The sequence below is a fragment of the Drosophila grimshawi genome, unplaced genomic scaffold, assembly GCF_018153295.1.
Source record: "Drosophila grimshawi isolate 15287-2541.00 unplaced genomic scaffold, ASM1815329v1 contig_848, whole genome shotgun sequence".
In the NCBI taxonomy this organism is placed as follows: Eukaryota; Metazoa; Arthropoda; class Insecta; order Diptera; family Drosophilidae; genus Drosophila; species Drosophila grimshawi.
In genome coordinates, this window is record NW_025063692.1 from 17,047,536 (window position 1) to 17,070,252 (window position 22,717).

General features: G+C 42.0%; 6 protein-coding genes across 7 annotated transcripts; 2 read left to right on the forward strand and 4 right to left on the reverse strand.

Moving 5' to 3' along the window:
* Nucleotides 1-145: 145 nt before the first annotated feature.
* LOC6565446 (synembryn) lies at nt 146-2,497 on the reverse strand. The gene is made up of 2 exons (XM_001991658.3): nt 2,321-2,497; nt 146-2,228 (listed from the first exon to the last, which is right to left on the reverse strand). The coding sequence occupies exons 1-2, from the start codon at nt 2,399-2,401 to the stop codon at nt 636-638; spliced, it is 1,674 nt and encodes a 557-aa protein (XP_001991694.1). The 5' UTR covers nt 2,402-2,497; the 3' UTR covers nt 146-635.
* A 281-nt stretch (nt 2,498-2,778) lies between these two features.
* On the reverse strand, nt 2,779-8,539 carry LOC6565445 (kelch-like protein 5). The gene is made up of 6 exons (XM_001991657.3): nt 7,422-8,539; nt 5,299-6,342; nt 5,014-5,221; nt 4,807-4,929; nt 4,360-4,596; nt 2,779-3,099 (listed from the first exon to the last, which is right to left on the reverse strand). The coding sequence occupies exons 1-6, from the start codon at nt 7,685-7,687 to the stop codon at nt 3,013-3,015; spliced, it is 1,965 nt and encodes a 654-aa protein (XP_001991693.1). The 5' UTR covers nt 7,688-8,539; the 3' UTR covers nt 2,779-3,012.
* Nucleotides 8,540-8,669: 130 nt separating this feature from the next.
* LOC6565444 (complement component 1 Q subcomponent-binding protein, mitochondrial) lies at nt 8,670-9,663 on the reverse strand. Its single transcript, XM_001991656.2, has one exon. The coding sequence runs from the start codon at nt 9,560-9,562 to the stop codon at nt 8,747-8,749; it is 816 nt and encodes a 271-aa protein (XP_001991692.1). The 5' UTR covers nt 9,563-9,663; the 3' UTR covers nt 8,670-8,746.
* Nucleotides 9,664-9,790: 127 nt separating this feature from the next.
* Nucleotides 9,791-12,746, reverse strand: LOC6565443 (dual specificity mitogen-activated protein kinase kinase dSOR1). Of its 2 annotated transcripts, none has more exons than XM_032738432.2 (4): nt 12,409-12,746; nt 11,104-11,737; nt 10,274-10,603; nt 9,791-10,198 (listed from the first exon to the last, which is right to left on the reverse strand). In XM_032738432.2, exons 1-4 carry the CDS (start codon nt 12,516-12,518, stop codon nt 10,085-10,087), a joined length of 1,188 nt encoding a protein of 395 aa, XP_032594323.1. In that variant the 5' UTR covers nt 12,519-12,746; the 3' UTR covers nt 9,791-10,084. The 2 variants fall into 2 exon arrangements, with proteins under 2 accessions (XP_032594323.1, XP_001991691.1); XM_001991655.3 differs by having other exon boundaries at nt 11,104-11,746; nt 12,409-12,735.
* Nucleotides 12,747-12,898: 152 nt separating this feature from the next.
* LOC6564729 (transcription factor SPT20 homolog) lies at nt 12,899-15,076 on the forward strand. Its single transcript, XM_043216070.1, has 3 exons — nt 12,899-13,395; nt 13,461-14,064; nt 14,155-15,076. Exons 1-3 carry the CDS (start codon nt 12,965-12,967, stop codon nt 14,827-14,829), a joined length of 1,710 nt encoding a protein of 569 aa, XP_043072005.1. The 5' UTR covers nt 12,899-12,964; the 3' UTR covers nt 14,830-15,076.
* A 1,257-nt stretch (nt 15,077-16,333) lies between these two features.
* Nucleotides 16,334-19,946, forward strand: LOC6564728 (pickpocket protein 28). Its single transcript, XM_001991653.2, has 5 exons — nt 16,334-16,742; nt 17,510-17,710; nt 18,087-18,552; nt 18,929-19,526; nt 19,624-19,946. Exons 1-5 carry the CDS (start codon nt 16,525-16,527, stop codon nt 19,944-19,946), a joined length of 1,806 nt encoding a protein of 601 aa, XP_001991689.1. The 5' UTR covers nt 16,334-16,524.
* Nucleotides 19,947-22,717: the final 2,771 nt, after the last annotated feature.

Here is a 22,717-nt window from a genome sequence, read left to right on the forward strand (position 1 = left end):
AAAAGATTGAACACAATAAAGCTCTATTAATCGAATTTTTTATATGATGCATGCACAGAATGGAAGTTAATCCTAAATAATACGCGATTCTTTCGTTCTTATAATCAATAATAATTGTTTGAATTCATCGACATTTTCTTTGCCTTTTTCTTTTTCATTTGGTTGCTTTCAGTTGCTTGGCTGTTGAGCTTAAACGTTAATGATAATACATATCTATATAATAAAGATCAATTACAATTACAAATTCAGTTGCATGCCACACACAGAGTAATCAAGTACGAAGTCACAACTGCTGGCGCATATTAATTATTTAACCTTTTCTTGTCTCTCTCTCCCTCGAACTATTGCCGTCTGCTCTAACAATCTTTTTGCTTGTATATATTGATATTATTATCTCAGTAAATGTATGTATATTGGAATTACAATTTGTGTATTTGATTGGAAGCGGTGCTCATAAATGTTGCATCCGCCATATATATATTTGTATGTGTATATGTGGAACAAAGGGTAGCAGTGATCCATTTGTGTGTTGCTGCTGCTGCTGCTGCTGCTGCCTCCAGAGTTTTGGAAGACTCCTATCGATTGTTTTTTGCATATTGAACGTTTTCTGTTTTTTGTTTGCCATTTGCCGAAATTTATGTTTTGCGCTTCTGCTCAAGCTGCTGTTGTGGCAGCTCCTCCTGCAGCTGGAGTATGTGCTCCAGCGGCTGCGGTTTGCCATCCTTGTCAATTAGGGCCGGCTGCACGATGCCATCTTTGCGCAGCTTCTCGAGCAGATTGACCAGCTGCAGGGCCTCGTATTCTTTTTGCTCGTCGGACATGCCATCGAGCGGACTAGGCTTGGCCTGTTCAACACAGCCAAGCACTGGATTAAAGCACTGCTGCTGCTGCTTGTACTCCTCGGTGTCGCTGTCTTCACTGTCCGACGAATATTCAGCGCCCTCAATACGCCGACAGTCGAGGACGCCACGCTTGGCAAACAAGCCTGCCGCATTTCCATAGCCCGTATATTTGATCATGCGTCCAACATCCTCCTTGCATAGCACAAAGAGCAGCTCGGCGGCCAGGTCGCGTAGGATCATCGCTGGCAGCGTGAGGTAGCGGCACAGATGATTGCGTAGCTCGTTGCCAATCTCCGGCCGCTTACTGACATCCTTCAGTGGCGGCAGTATCTCCATTCGTAAATAGTGTCGTTGAATGCGATCGCTGCGTGCACATTTCACGAGCACCGTCAGCACCGGCGATACCAGCTCGTGGGAGCTGGCCTCCTTCTCCTGCTGGTCGAGTGCGCGGCGCAGATAGTCCAATAGGACTGCCAGGCTGCGCACGTTGCGCTTCTCGAAGCACAGAGCACAGCACTTACCCGGTCTCTGTCCGGCGCCAGCGGCACTCTTCGTTTCCGACTCCGGCTCCGCCTCGGCATTGCTGCACTTGAGCGTGAGCTCGGTGAGGCAGCTACTCGATATGTTTGTGAGCAGGTGAATTGCATGCGTCACTACAGCGCGCTCCCGTTCGGTTGAGAGACTGCCAAAGCGCAACAGCAGCTCCCGCAGCACACCGGTCAAATGAAGACTTTGGATTTCGTACTCGTTGGGACTCTTGTCTGGTGCACTAGTTACTGTAAACATCACCTTGAGCAGCTCACAGATGGTGTTCAGCTGCTCGTCACTTGTGCCAACAGCAGACTCGGTCAACTTATCGTCCAGCCAATTGGTCATATAAGTCAATCCATTGAGATCAATTTGGAGGCGTGTGCGCGCTGCTGAATCCAGTGCGGTGAGCAGAAATAGAAGCTTCATGTCATAGTACTCCAAGGTGCACGGATAACGAGTTGATGAGGCGCTGCCCAAACGCTTCACAACCGCATCCAGACAGAATTTCTGGCGCAAACAGTAACGACGACAGTCGCCACTCTGATAGATTAGGTTGCACAAACATTTAAGCGATTCGCCCATAATTTCCGTTTGGGCATCGCTTAGCTGTTGTTGTTCAGTTTCATCCTCGGCGTTGGTGTCTAGGCGTGCTAGCGATAACAGTGTATCCAGCTCGTGCTCGATGTAATGCGTCTTGAGGCTGAACTCATCGCGGGTTAATATGCGAACTGTGTTTAGGCATTTCGTGTGCATCGGCGCCAGCGTTGGATCATCAAGTATACCGAATATGGCCAGCCAGAGGTCATGCCATTGGTTGTCCGTGTGATAGCTGTCAAATACCAGGAGGTCCGCATTCTGCAGGCGTCGACAAAACAAATCATCATCATCATCATCATATTAGTCACAGGAAAATGGGGGTTGTGTGTTCTTGTGCACACACGCATTACCTTAGTATTAAACTGGCCGAGTATGTCATCGATGTCGGCGGAGTTCTTCCGTTCAAGGCGTTTCAGCTGCTCCGCATCCATGATGCCGACTGTGACAATCTAGCCAGTCCCAATGTTTGCTAATTGGATTTGAATTTAATTTGATTTGTGTTTGCAATCCAATGTCAATAATGTAAAAGTTCTAAAATATGCCACCAAAAAAAAAAAGAGTCAAAAATACTAAAAATACCAAACGATTTGGCTCTACAATTGTGTGACCGCAGATGAATTCATAATATGCTATCAGCTGACAGAAACATATATTAAACACGTTGCGCACACAGTAAATTGAAGGGTCAGTAATGAATAGAAACCATTGACTGAGATACATGCTGATATATGACAATAGTACATCGAGAAGAAGAAAAATACCATCAATTTATCGATAATAGCGGTTGATACAAAAAAAGCTTCTTTACAATTTCCCGTTGCATTTAGCAACGTATAAATAAAAGATATATTTTATTACAAAAAATACATATTCAGTGTATACATATATGCGTAGTGTATGTTTTGTTTTGGTTGTGTAAAAATATGATTGTAGAAAATAATACGTAATATTTAAAAGTTACCATTTGTGTTGGCTTTCGCTTGTTGGCATTTTGTATTTCGTTTTTTTTTTTTTTTTGCTTAACTAATTATAGTTTTCATAATTACATATTATAGTAGTCGACAAATACGACAGGTCTACGACGACTATAGCAGATTGGATCCAATCTTACTGGCATCCACTTCTTTTTCTAAAAAAAATTCGCGTAAATGCAGTAAGAAAAACGTTGAGAAAAAGGGGGAAAAAAAAGAAAATAATAATAAACAATTAGAAATAAATGCTTGTAATATAATATACATAAGCTTATGTAATAATAATAAAAATAATGTTTATAAAATGAGAGTGCAAAATAAACAGCAAATGCCGTTAATTATTAATACTCGTTATCAAACTTGCTCATTGGTGAGTGATATTTTTTGTTGTTGTAAATTTGCTCTATCTATAAACTATATATGATATATGATTCTATGTGTAGTAAGCAAAGTATTTGTCGTACACTTCACACGCATGCATATGAGCAGAACTTAGTTAACTCAGTAAGAATTTGTCATACAAACGGATCACTAAATGTGGGAGGCAAATCGTGAATTGTGGGTGGGCGAGTGAACTTTCAACCAGATCACCAGATAAAACATGCATTTATGTATGTATATGAAGCGTACGACGGGTAGACATGAGAATTATTTTAATGATGATGGTGACATACATCAAATGAAATGTGAAAATGGCATGTGACGAGGGACACAATTAAGACACACTTACTACATACAACAAATAAGATTATACATTACAAAATAATTATAATATCAAAATAGTCTATAAATATAAATATATATACATATATAATATATATAATTATATATATATATATATATATATATGTATATATATATATATTTGAATGTATATAAACGAATTAGTTGGGAATGCGTTCGGAAAGCCTCGCAGCATGCATTTGTCACTGGTTACTACTGGTCACACTGTGCAGTTGCTCGAGCATTGATTTTTTGTTTGTTTCTTGATTCACTTCAGATGAGATTACTTCTTAAAGCAGAGCAACATGGATTAAAACGTAGCTAGTATGAGTTGATTCTGTAAGTGTGTGCGTGCATGTGTATGTGAGTGAGTGAGTGTGTGTGTGTGTGCGAGTGTACCAAGTACCAACAAATGCCAGACCGGACTGGGCGAGGCCAGGCCCGAACAGAGCAGCGCACACCAGAACACAAAACGCGCATCGCGCTCTTATATGGTATATGTAGGTGTACAAGTAGAATAGTAAAATGTAATAGGTAATAGGTAATAGGAATAGTAGCAGCAGCAGCAGCAACAGCAGCAGCAGCAGCAGTGTTGTTGTAGTACATTAAGCAGTAGACAACATCTCATACACATAGAACTACAACAACAACAGCAAAAAAAAACAACAACAACAATAATTGAAGTTTAACTAAACTGTGGCACTGGCAGGCGGCTGGGGAGCTGCTGGCGGTATTATGTTCGGTATGGCAACGACACAGGCGCCGGCACGTGGTAACGACATGGGCGTCAGTTCATTCCAGCCATTGCGCACCGGATCGTACTCCTCGACAGTCTTGAGTGCATGATTGCCATCGTAGCCGCCAACGACAATTAAACGATCTCCAAGCAGTGCACAACCGATCGCATCGCGTCCCAGGGCCAGCGAGCAAATCTGTTACAAATGGCAGAGAGAGAGAAAGTTGTCTTAGTGTATATTATATTATATTATATTAATTATTGCATTTCATCCGGCGAAACTTTGGCCGGACGAATCATTTTAGAACAATTCAAATTTCAACTGATATTGCAAAAATACAATTGTCAATCTCGAATTTTGAATGCTAGTTTTGGTTTTTGCAAAATTTGAGCATAGACTGGTTACCAGTGTCCAGGTATCGGAAGCTGGATCATAACGTTCCACGGTCTCGGTGCGACACACCATGGGATTGCTGGCCGGGCAGTCGTGGCCACCCAAGGCATAGAGGAATCCATTTGCAACAGTCACCTGCAAGCAAGCAGCGTTAAATGTGTTTTAGTTTGCGATTTCGATTGAAGTTGGTTTTTGTTTTGTTTGTTTCCCAGAACTTACACCAACGCCGCCGCGACGTCGATTCATTGGCGCCAGAAGGCTCCATTTGTTTGTGTGCGGATCGTAGCATTCAATGGAGCGATGACAGACAGAACCGTCGCGTCCGCCAACGGCATAGAGACGACCGCCCAGCACCGCAACACCAGCGGTCGAACGCATCGAGGACATCGGCGACACATAGCTCCAGGTGCGCGCAATAGGATCCCAGCTGCCAGGAATAGAACAATTCAAATTTGATTACTGGGTGACTGACTAGTGACCTATGTGATTGACGCATTTATTTACCGTTCAACCGTATTCAGGTAGCTCCAGCCATCGTGTCCGCCAACCGCATAGAGGGGCCCCTCCAGCACCGCAACGCCGAGGCCATGTCGGGGCGTTGCCATTGGATTGAGTGGCACCCAGGCCATCGTGTTTAGATCAAGGCTCTCCACAGTGTGCAACGTTTTCAGTCCATCGCGTCCGCCCACCAAAATCAGTTTGTCCTCCATAACAGCGGCGCCAAACTGCAAACGGCGGCCGGTCATGTGTTTCCAAGGCGTCCACTTGTCCAGCCGCGGACAGTAGCTCTCAATGGTGATGGCGCCCTTGTGTGCATCCATGCCACCCACAGCCAGCAAGCGGCCGACAGTAGATTTTCGCGGCGTGGTTCGTTCGGTGGCAATACGCGAACGGCGCTCGGGCATTAAATGCCATTTGAACGCTTCCATCACCAGTTGCTGGCATTCGTTGGCGCTGCACACGTTCTCCACGTGATCCATAATAAATGATGGCTGCAACAAGGGTAGGCGCACCAGGGCGAGCAGCTCGGCGATGTGCTGCTCACGAGTGGGCGCATCGTGGCGCACCCACGACATCAGACTGTGGAAGACATCCTGCTCGGATGGCACATTGAGATCATCGCTGCACAGCAGCTTGCCCAGCTGATCGGCATTTAGTTGAAAGAACTCCTGATTTTGGCACACCTGCATAAAGTACTGGCAGGTGTACGCCTGCGCCAGTCGCAGTAGCGTTGTGCAGCTCTGCTGCTCCGCAAAGAATGCGAATCCCAAACAATTGGATGGGTGCAGCTGGCGGGCGAGAAAATTGCAGCATGCCGTCACCACAGAGGTCAGCTGCAGCAGGCAGGCGGTGGCCAGCAGCGTTTCGACAGTGTCCTCGCGCAGCTCAATGAAACCAGTGTAACAGTACTGGACGAGCAGCTGCAGGGCATCACCATTCACCTCACCAAGGGTCACGTCATTTTCCTTGGTCTCGCGCAGCGATCCGGTAAACATCGCCGAAAAATATGCACTCGAAGCTGATAGCACCAAGCGATGAGCGGGCACCCTGTACCAAATAGAAAGGGCATTTGTATTCAGCTTGTATTCCTCTTGTTCTTTTAGGCCCTGTTAACAAGTTAACTTGGCAAACAATGTAGGGTGTTGGGAGGGAGAGGGCGAGGGGGGGGGGAAGGGTTAGTCGTGTAAGTGTAATAGCCCTCTGTATGTTGCCTATTTTGGAAACAAAAATATAAAATTTGCTTTTGTTCGTGTTTTCGTTTGTTAATTTCATAACTTCAAGAAATACTTAATAGGATTTTATTGACAGCATCAAATTATATTACAATTATTTAGGAAAATTATGGAATCTTAAAAAAAACTATATATATCTTTCTATTTGCTAAATTGAATTGCATGATTGTTTTAGCAAATTGAAAAATATTGTTTTTATAAGATTCCATAATTTCCAATTTTGCATAGGTTGCACAGGTTAAAAAACGTTTTACAAGCGGAACTCGCAAAAGAAGAGTGGCATATTATGACAACAGCTGCAAGCCATGAAAGATGTCGCATAAATCAACTCCCTTGATTATCTGATCTGATCTTTACACAATATGATCAGACTATCTACGGGTCTGTTGCGAATTTATCGATTCAATAAAATAAACGTATTGATACGTTAAGCAAAATATGACAAGCTGGGATGTTGGTGAAAATGTTATAAAATGCGCGTCGTGCTCAGCATGAACATGAATGTGCGCAAAACAAATGAACTATGAACCACTGTGCAGAGCACGAAACATCGCTCCAATTCGCTATTCCTCTCGTAGTCGATCAAATGTCAAACCAAACAGAGAGCGGGAAAGAGAGAGAGAGAACATGAGTAAACGCAATTTTACTGTTTACTGTTCGAATGACGCTGCTGCTTCGACCGCAGTCGCTGCGGGTGCTGCTACTGTTGTAGAACTGGTGTACGAAGGCGACACAGAGACAAAGAATCGAGTGAAGTGCGCTAAAGTGAAGGTCAGACGGATGGCGCCGTTCATATGCCGGGCGGCAAATGGGAGCAGAGTGTGTGGTGGGGTTGGGTGGGATTTGTGGAGAAAATTGCTTTTGCGCATTGCAACAGCTTCGTCGTCCATTTACCGTTTGCCATCAATGCCAGCGATGAGAACGACATCGCACAGCTGCTGGCTGTCCACATAGAGTTGCATACGCTTCAATACGCTGTCCGCATGATCGCGACAGCGAAAGAACTCATCCTGGCTGCCAGCGGAATTGAGGCTGCCCAGACTGTAATCCCTCGACAAAGACTCCAACGTATTCTCCGCCATCATCGATATGTGGCCCGATGTGGACGCTGTCGAGTCTCGACTGGGACTCTCTTTTTGGTTCACATTCACAGATGACATTTTGTAGTTGTTCTCGTTGTTATTGTTGTAGTTGTTATTGAATTTGCAATTCCGAATTGAAACGGATAGTTAACAATAGTTATTAATTAGCTGCCTTAATTTCTTCTTTTGTTATTTAGCTGCTTCTCGTTCTTAGTGCATCTCCTTCTTGTTGTTGTTGCACCTTACTGTGTGTGTGCAGCAGCAGTGCAAGCAGCATCAGCAACTTTCTTGCTTACTGGCGACGACGCACACGTCTGCGTTGCAGCGCTTAGTTTGACTGACTGTTGGCTTCTTGTTGTTGTTATGGCGCGTGGTAAGCTGTTGCTTTGTTTAGTTACACTTGCACACACACACACGCACGCACTCACACTCTTGCACATTCTCGCATTCACACACACACACATGCACAAATAGCAACTCCAACTAAAGCAGCGCAACGTCGACGTCGCTGTTAACGTTGTGTTTCGTCGCCCGCTCGCTGTCCACTAACAACTGCGAATTTTGCACCAACGCACATTGCCATACACCATACAAGTACACACGGGACGGCAGCTTGTCGCTGGCGTTGGCGTCGCGCAGACAAAGAACTTTTACTGCGTCCGCATCGGCTGCGCTGCGAGTGCTTTGTTTTTGCATTCACTACAATTGCAATTACACAGGAAATACATTCATAATCACTGTCAATTGCGTACGGAAACTGTATCCGTGACTATGCATAATAATCAACGCACACACACACACACAATTGCACTTATCAAAAAATTAACTACAGCCTATTTACGTATACAATTTGTTTTCTTTTTTTTGGCACTCAGCAGTCGACCAATAACAACCTAAACACAATAACAGTGTTTGATGTTTTCATTTTGTTTGCTGTCGTCACAGGTTACGGCGTTGCCAACCAAAGCTCGACAATTGCAGTTAAGTGGGGTTTTTGCACGCGGCGTTGCCACATCGTCCAAAGCCTTTAGCAATGCGCGCATTTAAGAAACCTTCGAAATTACGTTTGCTCGAATCACATGTGCATTTATTTAGAACGCATTTAATATATAATATGTATATATTGTGTATTTGTTATTATGCTTTGTTTGCAGCTTTCTTTATTGGCTTGGGTATGCCCACAGTGAACTTGGACAGATTTTCCAAGAACTCAATGTACAAGGCATGCTCGCGCGCAGTTGCCATGTCGGATAGTTTTCTGGCAAACTCATGGGTGATGCCCTTCTCTTCAAGCATCTCAAGGATCAAAATTTGCAGATTGTCATCGATGAGGGATGCGTCAATGGTAAAGCAGCTGTCGTTCCATCCTTTATTATACAGGGATAGGTCCTGTATCTCATATACATAGTTCTCTTGTGCTTGCTGATCCAATGCATCCAACTCCAAATCCATATCCAAATTTTCAAAAGCGGATGGCTTGAATACACAAAATATGGATAGCAGCAAATCATTTCTTTTGATCAGCACCTCAAATTTGGGAACGCTGCGCACTGGTGCCAGCTCGCCCGTCTCATCATTGCGGCGTGGCACACTCTTGCTGACATTGAAAAATATGTTAATACGCTCGCCGGGCGACTCCTTAATGAGCTCGACTTTGGAACCAGTGAAATATCCGGTAAAATCATCGATAATGCATGGCGATTCCATATGCAATTGCACGCGACGCTCTTCCACGATTTCGCCCGTAACAAACTCGACCAAATTGCGTTGTGATGGTGTTAATTCAATTGGAGTTAGGTTCTCCTCTTCTTGTGGCAATGTCTTCTGCAGGGCTTCACCTTTAAGATTTTGCATTTGATGTGCAGCAATCGAAATTGAGCGTTGCATCTGGGCTAAACGGCTATTGGCCAACACGCTATGACTCAATCGAAATATCTTCAGAACGTTCGACATTTTTACACAAAAATATTACAATTGTTTTCCTTAAAACAGAAAAGTACTTTTCTCTGACAAAAGTTAGATAATTTTGTTGTTACAGTTCTATCGTCAGACAACGAATGATTTGACAAGCTCGAGTTTTCCAGATGCTACAATAAAAGACACAAAACTCCAGGCCTGCTACGAATATTATTTTAAAACACTTCGAAAAAATGAAATTTTGAATTGCAAACTCGATTTGGACTCATTTAAATATTAGTTGTATTTAATTTATTCTCTTTGCTCTGCTTTGTCCATTTTTTGCTTGATTGATTGATTTTAAAAGCCAGATATAGCAGAAGTATCCACACAAAGCGCAAGAAAGAAATATAACAAAGAGTGTGTTGAGGAGGACGGGGAGGAGCAAGTTGTTACAACAAGTATAATATAGCACACACATATGCAACAACATATAAATAATGAACGTGAGTACTTATTATGCATGTGTACGTTTAGTATGTGTATTGAGTGCGTGCGCGTGAAATAAAGGAATGCCAATTAGTTGGGCGAGGTATTGCGTTTTGGCGTCGATGGTGGTAAATCCATTGTCTTGCACACCCATCCCGATATGTCGACATCTTCCACCTCCGCCTTGCGTATCCATGCATGGCTCTGCCAAAGGAGAATATTTATTTATATAGCGTGTATAGCGAACGAGTAACAAAGACAAGCATAATCATTACGAACCAGTAATGTTTTGAGATCGGCACGCTCGTCCGGCTGCTTTTTGAGGCATATGTCGACAAAGTCCTTGAACTCGTTGGAGAATATCTTGTGTTCCAGCTTAGGTGGCGGCTCGTTAACAATATAGTCGAGCAGCTCGAATATTGCCATCACTTTGGGCTCTAGCGTCGCTTGGCTGCCATCTTCATTGGCATTCTCAGCAAATATGGTCTCCAGCGCAGAGGCTTCCGGCGGCGGGATTGGATACATTCCGATTGCCATCTCAACTAGCGACAAGCCCAGAGACCAAATGTCGGACTGTACCGAATAGTGAGTGCCCTGCAATCGTTCCGGCTGCAAAAATATTTGTACATTACATTCATAATTAAAAAATGATATCATCCAGCAGCCGTCGTAATCGGGAGTTCCTTGAACTTGTTAATAATTACAAACATAATGAATTAAATAAACAATAAATAATAAAGCGAAACCATGGGATGCGATCTGTTAGTATGTGTCCACAAACTATTAGGTTTACTCAGACATGGATAATATCTGATGTTATTTTGAAGAGATTGAAAAGATTTAAGAGAGTTACCATGAGCCAGGAGATAGTAGTAGATATTGCACTTTTTTTTAGTTAAATTTAAATGACGAAAACGCAAGTGGTTTAATCGATTTAAATATAGTTGTGGATTGAAAATTATAACTTGTGCTGTGGAGTTGTGTTGATTTGAATGAACAATATTTGTTGATGACTGATTGAACAATAGAATTTATACAAGTTCTAAATTTGCAGCGACCACTGTTGTAGTACTTTTGGCCACAATTAGAATTGGGATAAGGTAACTGACCGACATGTAGCTGCGCGTGCCAACAAATGAGTTGGCCATCGAGTCAATAAGCTGACCCGAAACGCCAAAATCACAGATTTTGATCTCGCCGCTGCTGTTGACGAGTATATTGCTTGGCTTAACATCCCGATGGATGATCGCATGCTTGTCGCGCAGATAGCTGAGTCCCTTCAGCACCGCTAGCGTGATGCGTCCGAGTATCGATTCGGGTATGCGGCCGGCTCGCTTTAGGATGAGATCGAGGGAGCCGCCGTCCATGTATTCCATGCAAATGCTTATCTCACCATCGCTATAGAAGGCACCATAGAAGCCAACAATGTGCGCAAAATTGCATTCGTGAAGGACTTTTAGCTCGCGCAGGATTTGCTTCTTGATCGCTGGTTTCACCTCCAGATGGATGAGTTTCCGCGCCATTATCAGATTTGTGAGGGTGTGTCGCACTTTCATCACAACGCCGCCATTGCCGGAGCCGAGTTCACCCAACTTTTCCAGATCCTCTTCGGACAGTTCGCCGATCTTCTCCTTCTGACTGAGGAACACTTTGATTCGCTTGCGTTCGGTGTCGTCCATGTCCAGGCCCTCCAACGTTTCGGTCAATGCATCGATGCTCGATGCTTTTGGCTTTCCCAGCAAGCTGTGTGTTCTTTAATTTAACTTTTTAATGAATTTTTGCAGTACAAAACGAAAAGTAGCAACAACATTTTTGTGGACATTTGGATTGCTCTTATTGCGATGTTTGTTGGTATGCCACACAAAACGTACACACACACACACACACGCAGACACTGGTCGCTTGGAGTTGAGACATTTTTAATTGAGAGAGTAATAAGGATGTGGCCATTGTAAGACGTAAAACATTCTTTATTTAAAATTTAACATTTGCAGAAAAGATTTGCGAAATCCATATAACATTGAGCAACAGAAAACATCATATTTAAAATGTTGTATAATGCACATATTACAAATTATATTTAAGGGACAGAAATTGGAGTTATTCGCATACTGGAAACACTAAGAGATTTGAAAGTACTTCATTTACAAGCGACTGATGTGTATATCTATATATATATATACATATGTCTGCAAGTGTGCGTGTGTGTGTATTTGTGTGCGAATGTTTATATTTATGTGTGCGTCATTTGGCCAGCAATAATAGCAACATTTATTTGAATATGAACATTTATTTTATTATCTTTTCGGGTTTTCCAATCAAACATTTTTATTGGGGGGATGGGGGGATCATTAAATGTAACACATATATGCACATATTTGTGCACATATATAAAATATATAAGTTATATTTACTCTGTTCCCGATGGCGTTTTGAATGGCGGTGTTGGTGCCACCTGTGTGGTGGCAACAGCTGCATCCACATTTACCGGCGGCAGCACTAAGTTTAGTTTATTTTTCGACATCTTGACCAAAATGCACGGGGGAAAAAAAGAAACAGTTCGCAAGCCGTCGTGCGTCGCCGGCGGTTAAAAGGATGGGGAAGATAGGTGTTTGTCGTCTTGACAGCAATAAAATAGAAGCTGTTTACAATTGTATAACCGGATACAAATAACTGTTTGGTGTTTGTCTAAATAAATTAAAGTTGCAAATTTCGCCGCAAGTGTAGCAAATATTAACAATAGCGATGTAATAAACAAATCGATTGCTGATAAAAATATATTCATCGCGAACTGCAATCGATATTAACATCTTGGCACGATGTGCACCTGATTCGATAGTTCATATCGTCTATCGATGGATGCAAATGACAAGTTCGAGTTACAAAATCTTGTTGTTGTTTACAAGTCTCCAATTAAGCACAAAACGTGACATTGCATTTGCATAAAACATCGAATACTGGCGACCGGCAATGAAAAATCTACTGATGCCGCTTAACGGCGCCAGTGGCGAGCCAAGCACAACCAGCTGCAACTTTCACAAAGATGCTCTGCTTGGCTTCGCCCTCGACTTGCCCGATGAGCAACTGGACAGCGCTGTGATCCAGTTGCAAGCGGCCGCAGCCGAGCAGCAGCAGCAAAATAACATTAATAATAACAACAGCAGCAACAATAATAGCAACAATAGCTGCAATAGCGGCGACTTTCATCCGTCACTGCTGAATTGCGTTGATCTGTTGCCGCCCGCAGTGCCAGCGACCGATTTGCCGGAATGTTACACATTTGATGCAGAGGCCGCTGCCACCGAGTTGGTAAATGTGGCAAACAAGGATTGCGATTCATTGGCCAGGCTGGCCTACAATCTGTATCGGCTTGCCAAGGAGGATCACATCGTTATCGATCGGTGAGTGCCACTTATCCCACATATGAGCAACTTTATCCATTATGAATATACCTTTTGACTTGCAGCAAACGGAATGAGGTTATCCGCACCGATGCATTGACTAATCAGAAAACCATCTATCGCTGCATGGATCCCATCGGCATGGGCATGTATCCGGCTAATTGCAGTCGTTCATCGTCCTCCTTTAAAGTGAGCCGTGCACGGAAACGTACGGCAACAGCAGACATATCTGGTATAGCACCAACTGTTGCCATTGGCCGAAAAACCAATGAACCAGTGTCCGCCTTAAATGCGGATTCGATGCCTCGCACTCGCTCCGGACGCATTATACGCCCTCCCTTACCACAGGCGGCAACAGCGCCAGTTGCAACTGAAGCAGCAGCGCCAAATTCATCGCAAATGCTGGAGATGCTTGTGGCGGAGCTGAGGGACAAGGACTATCGTGCGCCGGCAGCAGCGCACACTCCAGACTTGCCAGCAGCTGAAGCGTACAAGGAGCGTGCTGTGCCGCCGAATGCAATTTGTCCGGGCTGCAACAAGATCTTTCTGGGTCGTCGTATGCAGCGCCACTACGTCAAGTATCCCGAACATATGCCCAGCGCCATTGCCGTTCAACATCAACACCAGCAGCAGCAGCAACTGCAGCAAGAGCAGCAACAGCAGCAGCAACAGCAGCAACACCAACAGCAGCAACACCAACAGCAGCAACACCAGCAACAACAGCAGCAGCAGCATCAGCAGCAGCAGCAACAGCAACAACAGCAGCAGCAACAGCAACAACTGCCGCAGCAGCAGCAACAACAACAGCTCAATGTACCGACACTGTTTGGACTTCTCACTGCGCAGCTGCAGCGTCATAGTCATCTCAGCGAGGAGCAGCGCGCCGATCTCTTTTTGCACGAGTTAACTGACTTTGTGGAGCAGCTGCAGCTGCGTAGCACGCGCCTCATTCGCAACACATCCGGTGTGCATTTTGTGAATGCGCGCATCGCACGCGTTCTGGGCATACCTGAGGGTCAGTATGCGCTGGATATGTCGGCTATGGAATCGGCGCAGGCGCCGACACCGGAACCGGAGCTGCAGCAGTCGTTGCACAGCAGCGCTGTGTCCAGCTGTGCACGCAATATGGTCGATTATCCGGGCCTCAGCATGTCACTGGATGACACGCTCACGGATGAGGCTGCTCAGCGACTAAATTTGTCCGCCGGTGGCAAATTGCTGCCACCATCCGAGGAAAGTCTGTTACGCAATGTTAGCGATCTCATGCAGCCACCGGTAGCTGTGGCACAGCCCACAGTTGACCATGGCGCGGGCGCAATGTTGCCGCATTATGATCATGCTAGCGATAATGCTGTCGAGGCGCTCAGCATGAAGGAGACGCCCAATGCGGCTATTCTGGATCTCAATGTTGATTACTTCAAGTTCAACAACTAGTTAATTAATTGTACACGCACAATTTTGCGCCGCCATTATTTTTCCTTACTTATTTATACACATTTTATTTATATGCACATTTTTTCTAATTATTTAGGAATTTTAAACGAATGTGCAAAGCGATTGTGAGATAAAAAAAAAACAGAAAATATTTTCATGGAATGAAGAAAATAGAAGTGTTTCAGTGCCAATTTTTTTATGAATGTATATATATATTTGAATAAATGTATATTTTAATGCGAAAATATTTAAGACAGTTGAAGCTATACGGAAAATAAAACAAAATAATGGTTTTCTATAAATCAATAATTGTTATATGTTCATTTGTATTTAGCATAAGTGATTCATTTAACATTGAATAGATTATGCAAAGTAAATCAGAGGTATTCAATGTATTTGATTCACAGCATTGCTATACAACATTTATATCCTAATCCGAATATTAGAGGTAATCAATTATGGCCACTGTTTGAAGCATTTGCAGAAAAAAGCTTTTCCAAATTTAAGTACAAATTTTTCAATCGACCCTTTACAAATGTAGTTAAAATAGGTATAATGGACTTAGTAAATATTTAAGCAATTATATTGCAACAGGCAGAAGGTAGAATCAACAGCCGAGTCTGCATGATGAATTGTCAGCTTCGAGAATATTAATACAAATCTTAGTTTACTTTGGCATAAAAGATTTTATTTATATATCTAAATACACATTGTTCCATATATGCAAATGTTTATACAATGTGTATTTTTCAATGGATTGGTTTGAGTAACTAAGACAAGTACGACTTGGGTTTAAGATATCTCGTAGTCGAGCTCTCTCGACTGGAGACTTCTTTCTTTTTTGTACATTAATTAGAACAAAAATTCTTGAAGTACATTGGTACATTTTGTACTTTAAATAAATGAAAATAAATGAACTTTAGTTTTTCTTGTAATCACATAAATTCTTGATTCACACTAAATCAGTTTCAATGATTTAAGCAATTTGATTCTTACAAAACTAACGAAATATCTTACGCAACGTAATTCAGTTATTGATTAATCTGGAAATGTTTTAGGTAAGCAACTATTTTAAGATAACATCAATCGTACTTAACATATACCGAATCGGTCTAACATGTTGAATGTCGGGATGCTAAAAAACAATTTTATATAGATTTTGACAATGGTTGTCCTTGATTTGAGTATACAATTTATTCATTTGTTTTGCTGAGTGTGCCTTTGAATTCGATTTGTTTTTGTTTAGAGGTTTTTCTTCTTTTTTTCTTCGATGTTGTTGTTTGGCTGGCTTTTGTTTATATCATAATGTACTTGTATTTAATGCCCGCAGCTATTTTTATAGAGTGGCAGGCACCATTTGGCCGGGAACTGGAAACTGAGCAATGGGGCTGGCTGCTGTTACAACTGGATGGAAATGAAATACCAAAATGTCACCCATGTTTGCAATTGCGTAATTCGGCGTGCATGTGAATCCTTTTCGCTGTTGGCAAATATTGCTCCTGCCACGCCCACGCACAGTTCGGTAAAGCGCATTAAGCGTGATTTGCCACTGCATTCCGGCAATTCAATTTGGCAGTCATTTGCAGTCATATTTGCTTAAGGTCAATATGCTTTTGACTGCGATTTGGATCGAAGTGTGCTCGAGGAACTCGTATAAATGGAACTTGCGTGACATGCTGGTCTGTTAGTTCAATCATGAAAATTCAAGGGGATAGCAAACCAATAACCAGCCACCTGCTGACCAAGAAGGAGCATCGCTGCCGCAGTCACAGTCACAGTGATGACTCCATGGATGAGGAGCAGACGATGTGCAGTCTTGAGTCAAGCAAGAAGAGCATCAAGGATTATCTAAGGAATAGCTCGCTGCATGGCCTCAAGTACTTAGCCGAGGAGCGGATTACGATATCGGAGCGGTATGTGTGTATAAGTAGAGTCAGAAAAATATAGTAAGAAATAAATAGAATAAAAATATGTATATATCAATTCAAGTTGAAAATGCTTGATTTATCCGAAAGCGTAACTGATATTTACAAATTATATATTCAGAATTTGAAACAAGCTTAATGTATGTAAGAAAAAGTTATTAGAAACACCAAAGTTAAGTTACCTTAGGATTAAAACAATTAAGAGTGCCTAGAGAGATTAGACCCCATTGCAGACCGGAGTTGCACTGCCGACATTCCAATTTCATTCTAAATTGATTCCTGAGAATAAACTTAACGTTGAAAATAACGAAGACGAATGTCCTCAACCTTATTTAAATAACTTTCAAAAGCAAGATTCTCTGTAAATATCGAAATAACCCAAAAACAAATATGCTAAAGATAAAATTTTAGTCCGGAACTGAAGATACTACAATACTATATACATAAATATATATATATATATATTTTTTTTTTTTGTGAACTCTTGTTGTAAAGTCAATATATTATATATTATATATATCCTATCCGGTATACCGAAATATGCCTCCCTTACAACAATATTATGAAACTCTCTTCGAGGACATAAAACCCATCAATGGAATGAGTATGACATACTGAAATAAAGTTTTATTGTGACAGGCGTCATTTGGATAATGTTCCTTTTTGATTCGAGTAGGAAATACTTTTTTACTGAGTGTCTGTGCGTGTTTATAAAAAATACTTGAATATAAATATTAGTACTGATGCCTGTGTAGCGTCTTCTTTGGCATATCTTTTGTGCTGGTCGTTATCCTATCGGGCTTCTTCATTTCAAACATCTACATCAAGTGGAGTGCCTCGCCGATCATCATCTCGACGAGCGCCAAGCAACTACTGACCAGCAACATGCCCTTTCCGGCGATCACCATTTGCAATCTCAACCAGGCGTTGCGCAGTCGCGTTCAGCGCATTTCGCGGTGAGTACAAAAACTGGGCTCAGTCCACATATATACAGCAAATGTAAATAAGTATTGCTTTCTCTCTTGAATATTCATATAAATAATGTGATACCTACACAGAGAAAAAACAACCTGAGTCAGAAATAACTATCCTCAATATTCAAATAAATAATTCGATCCCCACGCAGAGAAAAACCAATCTAAAATCAAAAGTGAAGGGACGATCATAAATCATATGAAAGATTAATATATTCCTAGATTGAGTTCTAAAATAAACACTTTGAATCAAGTTTTGAGGAAGACGTTTTTGTTTTGAGATTGTAGGTCTTAGAATGAAATATTCTTCTTGATTCATCAAGGGTTGACTATTATGTTGTATCTCTTTGATAAGTAGATTCAGCAATAATTACACGCTGCTGATGAGCCTGTGCAACAAGGGTGATGACCAAACCATCACATATGTTGGCACCTGGAAATACTTCAAGGCGCTGCTGGTGGAGGTGGCACAGCCCTGCGATGAGATGCTGTTGTACTGCAGTTTCGGGTCGCAGAAGGAGACTTGTTCGATGATCTTCAATTCGATATTGACCGACGATGGATTGTGCTGCACCTTTAATGCACTGGATCCCATCTATCTGTTTCGCAACTATTCGGACGATGTGCGCATACAGCCGGCAACGGAGTATTCGCCCTACGAACCCATCGATTGGACACCCGAACGTGGCTATGAAAAAATACTGCCGGCTTATTATTATCCCAGAATGTCGGGCGGTACTGGCAGTCGCATGGGCTTGACTGTGGTGCTGAATACCTCCACGGCGGAATATTACTGCACCAAGTCCATGGGCAATGGCTTCAAGGTACAGAAATATAACAAATGTAGGCTATATCAGGAATACTCATTTTTTTCTAAGAAAGATATTTGACATTTGGCAATCACTATCCCAAAAAATATCTTTGGTTTTTCTAATTTTCTGAAATATATTTTCTTTTTACTTTTCTATGAAAAGTACAATTCTATAAACTTATTTAAGATGTTGAAAATCTACATTTTAAGAAACCTCCTTTTGTTTTTTGTTTCTAATACAAAATATACCTTGGAATTAATATAATTTAATATTCAAATTAAGGCAAGCTAAGAGAATGGAAATTTTCAATCATAGTTGAAAAATTCAAGGATTTTTTGAAAAAGAGTATAATTGATTAAAAACAAAATAAATTATGCTTTAAATCTAGGTGCTGGTGCACAATCCTGCCGAGCTGCCCAAGGTTAGCAACTACGGATTTGTGGTCGGTGCTGGCCGTGAGGCTAGAATATCCGTTGAGCCCGTCTATGAGGATGCAACGCCAAGCATTCGATCGATTAAGAAATCGGTGCGTCGCTGCCTGTTCTCAGATGAGAATGATTTGTCCTTTTATCGCACCTATTCGCGCAAGAACTGTGAACTGGAGTGCGAGGCGAAGCTGCTGCTGCGCGACTGCAAATGTGTCCTCTACTATCTGCCCCGAATCGATCCTATGGCTCGCATTTGCGGACCCAATGACAACAATTGCACGAATCGTGTCCAGACCGATATTGAGTCATCGAGAGGGGAGCTGTCCTGTGAGAACTGCTGGCCGGGCTGCTTTGAGTTGACCTACAAGTATGCCATGTCCAGCTCACCAATTATCGGGGGCCCCAACTATAAGAGCGGCGAGGATCTGCCCGAGCATCTATTCAATGCGAGTCGGCACGGCGAGGACAGTGACCTATCCATACTCCACTTTTACTATCTCCACAACAATTTTCGGAGCACCACCAAATCCGAAATGTTTGGCTTCACCGAGTTTCTCTGTAAGTGCCGAACAAGTTTATGTTGGATGAGTCTAGCTGGAAGATCCAGATTTTCTGGGAGCCGTATTCAGGAATCTGACTAATTTCTCTTTTGTAGCAAATACTGGCGGTATACTGGGTCTCTTCATGGGCTTCAGCATCTTCTCGGTTATTGAGATCGTCTACTATGTGACAATCCGTCCGTATTGTGCGTCCCGCGCTCTCCGGGAGCACCGTAAGCGCCGGCTGGCGAAGCTTCTTTGGTTAACACCGGTGCGTCGGCAACGACGACGCCGTTTCATCCGGCCGCATCCTCGTCCGCCTCCGTACAGTCAGGTGTCGAATAAAGTCATCGCTGGCACCGTGGAGCAAAACAAGCAAAGTGTGTGGCAAGTGTTGCGTGGCATGCGGGATCCTCTAATCTATCCCTATCTGGACTAGGATGTTTGTTGTCGTTGTTGTTGTTATTGCTTACACACATTTTATGACCCTACAAGTGCAACGGACGTGGCCGCAAGCTGAATAAATAAACCAAGGCACACTAAGAGGCCAATGAACGCGGTCATTAAATGGAGTTGGCCAAGTGGCAATGGATTGAAGGCAAGCGGGTGGAGGGATGCGGCTGCCACCGGAAGCGCTGCGCCCCACACCAAACAATTTGAAGTCAGGTATCAAATGGCGCTAATCACTAATCACCAATCGACACGCGACTTCAATTTCAATTTAAAAACAAAAAAAAAAACAACAAAAAGTTTCTCTGTGCCTGCGGTTGCTATTTAGAGCTTGATTACTTTGCAATCAGGTTTGCAATTCAATATGTACAGTATTGAATATATTGAGCATATATCTGAAGTTTCCAGCTTTAAATCCTTATAATAGGGTATTTAACGTGAGGTTTCCTATTACTGTATACTGAGAGATTTGAACTCGAAAACACTTAAATAGCATAGAATCTTTGCACTTTGTGTTTTTTTCCCATTTCGAATTTCACAAAGACATACGATTAAAGTATACATACATATATCTTTTAAACTTATATGTATGTATATTTGTAGTTACTAAAATACACATTCTAATTGAAATGGCGATAGTTAAACTTAAGCAATTACTGTGTAAAACTAGATGAATCAAATAATAAAGAAAAGTTGCCACTATTTAATTATGGCCAATTAAGATGTTGGCAAGCGTATTAAAAATTCGTTTGCTGAGTAATTGCATTAGTTTCGCATTGATTGCTGGTTTTTTCAGATTTTGGATATGTGTGTCAACTGTAAATTAATGGAAAGAAATGAAATTTTATTTCGGCCGTAGCCGAAAATGGCAACTGGCAACTGTTGGCTAAATACGTCGCACTGATGTCACCCCGGCCGGCTACTTGGAAGCAAAGTGCGTTTCTTTTCCAATCTGTGTGCCTAACAATGTACGAGATACATTCACACGCCATGTAAGCAACACGAGCAATAGAAACTTTTATGGCCCAGGCGCGTCTGAGTGCGCTAATTGAGCAAGTGTCACAAGTCGCAGTCGACCCGTCAATGTCAAGTGGCCAAGTGAAGAAGTGGCCAAATGGCAGCCACTTGCATTTGCCTCCACCCAGTCCCCGTTGCTCTAATCATACACTCGCAAAGAAAGTCGAGCATTTTTTTACAAGTACTTTTTAATGCGATCTTTGACCAGAGAATGATTTTCTTATTTCAAGAGCGTCTTTAATATCTTAAGTCTAAAGTAAGTTTTGCTCTTACTGTGATTCGTCTAGATAAGTTGGGAACTTGATTGTTTAGAAGTTGTAATATAAGTAATCGTTGAATAAATCAACTACAGTTCGAATCAAGTATTAATGTTCTTAAATAACGATTGTATTTATTTGAACAAAGTTCAGATAATAATAATTCTTGAATAAGGAACTTGATTACTTAGAGTAAGATACTTAGTTATTACAAATAATAATAGATAAGAATCAAGTCCTTAACTGAATCTTAATAAACAAAAAAAAAAAACTAAATCAGTTGGAATTATGAATTAAATTTCTAAAATTTTCACACACGTTTTAAGCACAGAATTGCTTGAAATGAGAAATTTGTACTTAATTTAAACTATATTTGTTCATATTAATTACGAATTATATTCATGTTGTGCTTGAACTGTTGCTTTTTGAGTGTACACACGTCACACACACACACACACACACACACACACACACACACACACACACATACACACACACACACACACACACACGCACATACACGCACAACCTGAGTCATTGGCATGGAACTGGGCATAGGCATAGATTTTGTGGGCTATTCCGCATGATTTCATTAATTGCCAGCTGGAAAATCTCAATTCGCACCCAGTTTAGTGGGACGGGCCCAGTGCGTCGTCATCATACGCGGCGTATACGCGATTCCAGCGCAGGCAGGTTGTGGCAGCAGCAGCAGCAGCAGCAGCAGCAGCGGCAGCAGCAGCTGCGAATGTAAACAAACAAGTGGCGTGGCAACAATCAGGTCCAAATCAAATGTGTGTGTGTGTGTGTGTGTGTGTGTGTGTGACTGTGTATGTGATTGTGGGCTGGCCTTTTAAACATTCGTTTTATGTACTTTTTTTTCCCCCCTATTTTATATTTTCGTTGGCTGTGATTCATTTACATCACAGCAGCATCCAGCAGCAGCCGTAAAAAACAACTACAACCACGACATGTGGTGGAGGAACTCTGGAATGGCCTTTTGACGTGCCCGACAATTCACGAAAGACATCAGTCAACGCTTTCCAGATGCTCTACCACATAAAAAGGTTAGCACCCAAAATTATGATAGACAATTGGAACATTCACCCGAATATTGAGACTCACAATTTATCATTATTCAAACTTCGATTGAGTGTGTTGCAGTCAGTGTTGCTGTGCCTATGCTGAATATTGTTCATATTAGAAGATTAATAATATTTTTTCTTGTTATAAGAAAATCGAAATTGAATTTTACATTTATTTTATTATTATTATTGTTAATTAACATCTTTATTATACTTCCGCCACTATACACAATTACTTAGTGCCCATAATAGGCAGGAAATTAGCTGTGAGCTGAAATTCGATCTCAATTCGAATATAAATCTGTTTATTTGACTTAAAATCTTATTGTACTTGCTATATATGTACAATATGTACTCAATTATATAGGATATTTTCTGTTATTTCTGTGTGTATTTCTCGTTTA

Coding starts and splice junctions, on each gene's coding strand:
- LOC6565446 (XM_001991658.3), bottom strand. CDS start 2,401: ATGGATGCGGAGCAGCTGAAACGCCTTGAACGGAAGAACTCCGCCGAC. Junction 2,229..2,320: donor TCGGCCAGTTTAATACTAAG/GTAATGCGTGTG, acceptor CGACGCCTGCAG/AATGCGGACCTCCTGGTATT.
- LOC6565445 (XM_001991657.3), bottom strand. CDS start 7,687: ATGTCATCTGTGAATGTGAACCAAAAAGAGAGTCCCAGTCGAGACTCG. Junction 6,343..7,421: donor GCTGGCATTGATGGCAAACG/GTAAATGGACGA, acceptor TATTTGGTACAG/GGTGCCCGCTCATCGCTTGG. Junction 5,222..5,298: donor TACCTGAATACGGTTGAACG/GTAAATAAATGC, acceptor TATTCCTGGCAG/CTGGGATCCTATTGCGCGCA.
- LOC6565444 (XM_001991656.2), bottom strand. CDS start 9,562: ATGTCGAACGTTCTGAAGATATTTCGATTGAGTCATAGCGTGTTGGCC.
- LOC6565443 (XM_001991655.3), bottom strand. CDS start 12,518: ATGTCGAAAAATAAACTAAACTTAGTGCTGCCGCCGGTAAATGTGGAT. Junction 11,747..12,408: donor AAAACGCCATCGGGAACAGA/GTAAATATAACT, acceptor GTTAAATTAAAG/AACACACAGCTTGCTGGGAA. Junction 10,604..11,103: donor GCACGCGCAGCTACATGTCG/GTCAGTTACCTT, acceptor ATATTTTTGCAG/CCGGAACGATTGCAGGGCAC.
- LOC6564729 (XM_043216070.1), top strand. CDS start 12,965: ATGAAAAATCTACTGATGCCGCTTAACGGCGCCAGTGGCGAGCCAAGC. Junction 13,396..13,460: donor GATCACATCGTTATCGATCG/GTGAGTGCCACT, acceptor TTTGACTTGCAG/CAAACGGAATGAGGTTATCC. Junction 14,065..14,154: donor AGCAGCAACAGCAGCAGCAA/CAGCAGCAACAC, acceptor CAACAGCAACAA/CAGCAGCAGCAACAGCAACA.
- LOC6564728 (XM_001991653.2), top strand. CDS start 16,525: ATGAAAATTCAAGGGGATAGCAAACCAATAACCAGCCACCTGCTGACC. Junction 18,553..18,928: donor CCATGGGCAATGGCTTCAAG/GTACAGAAATAT, acceptor CTTTAAATCTAG/GTGCTGGTGCACAATCCTGC. Junction 19,527..19,623: donor TGGCTTCACCGAGTTTCTCT/GTAAGTGCCGAA, acceptor TCTCTTTTGTAG/CAAATACTGGCGGTATACTG.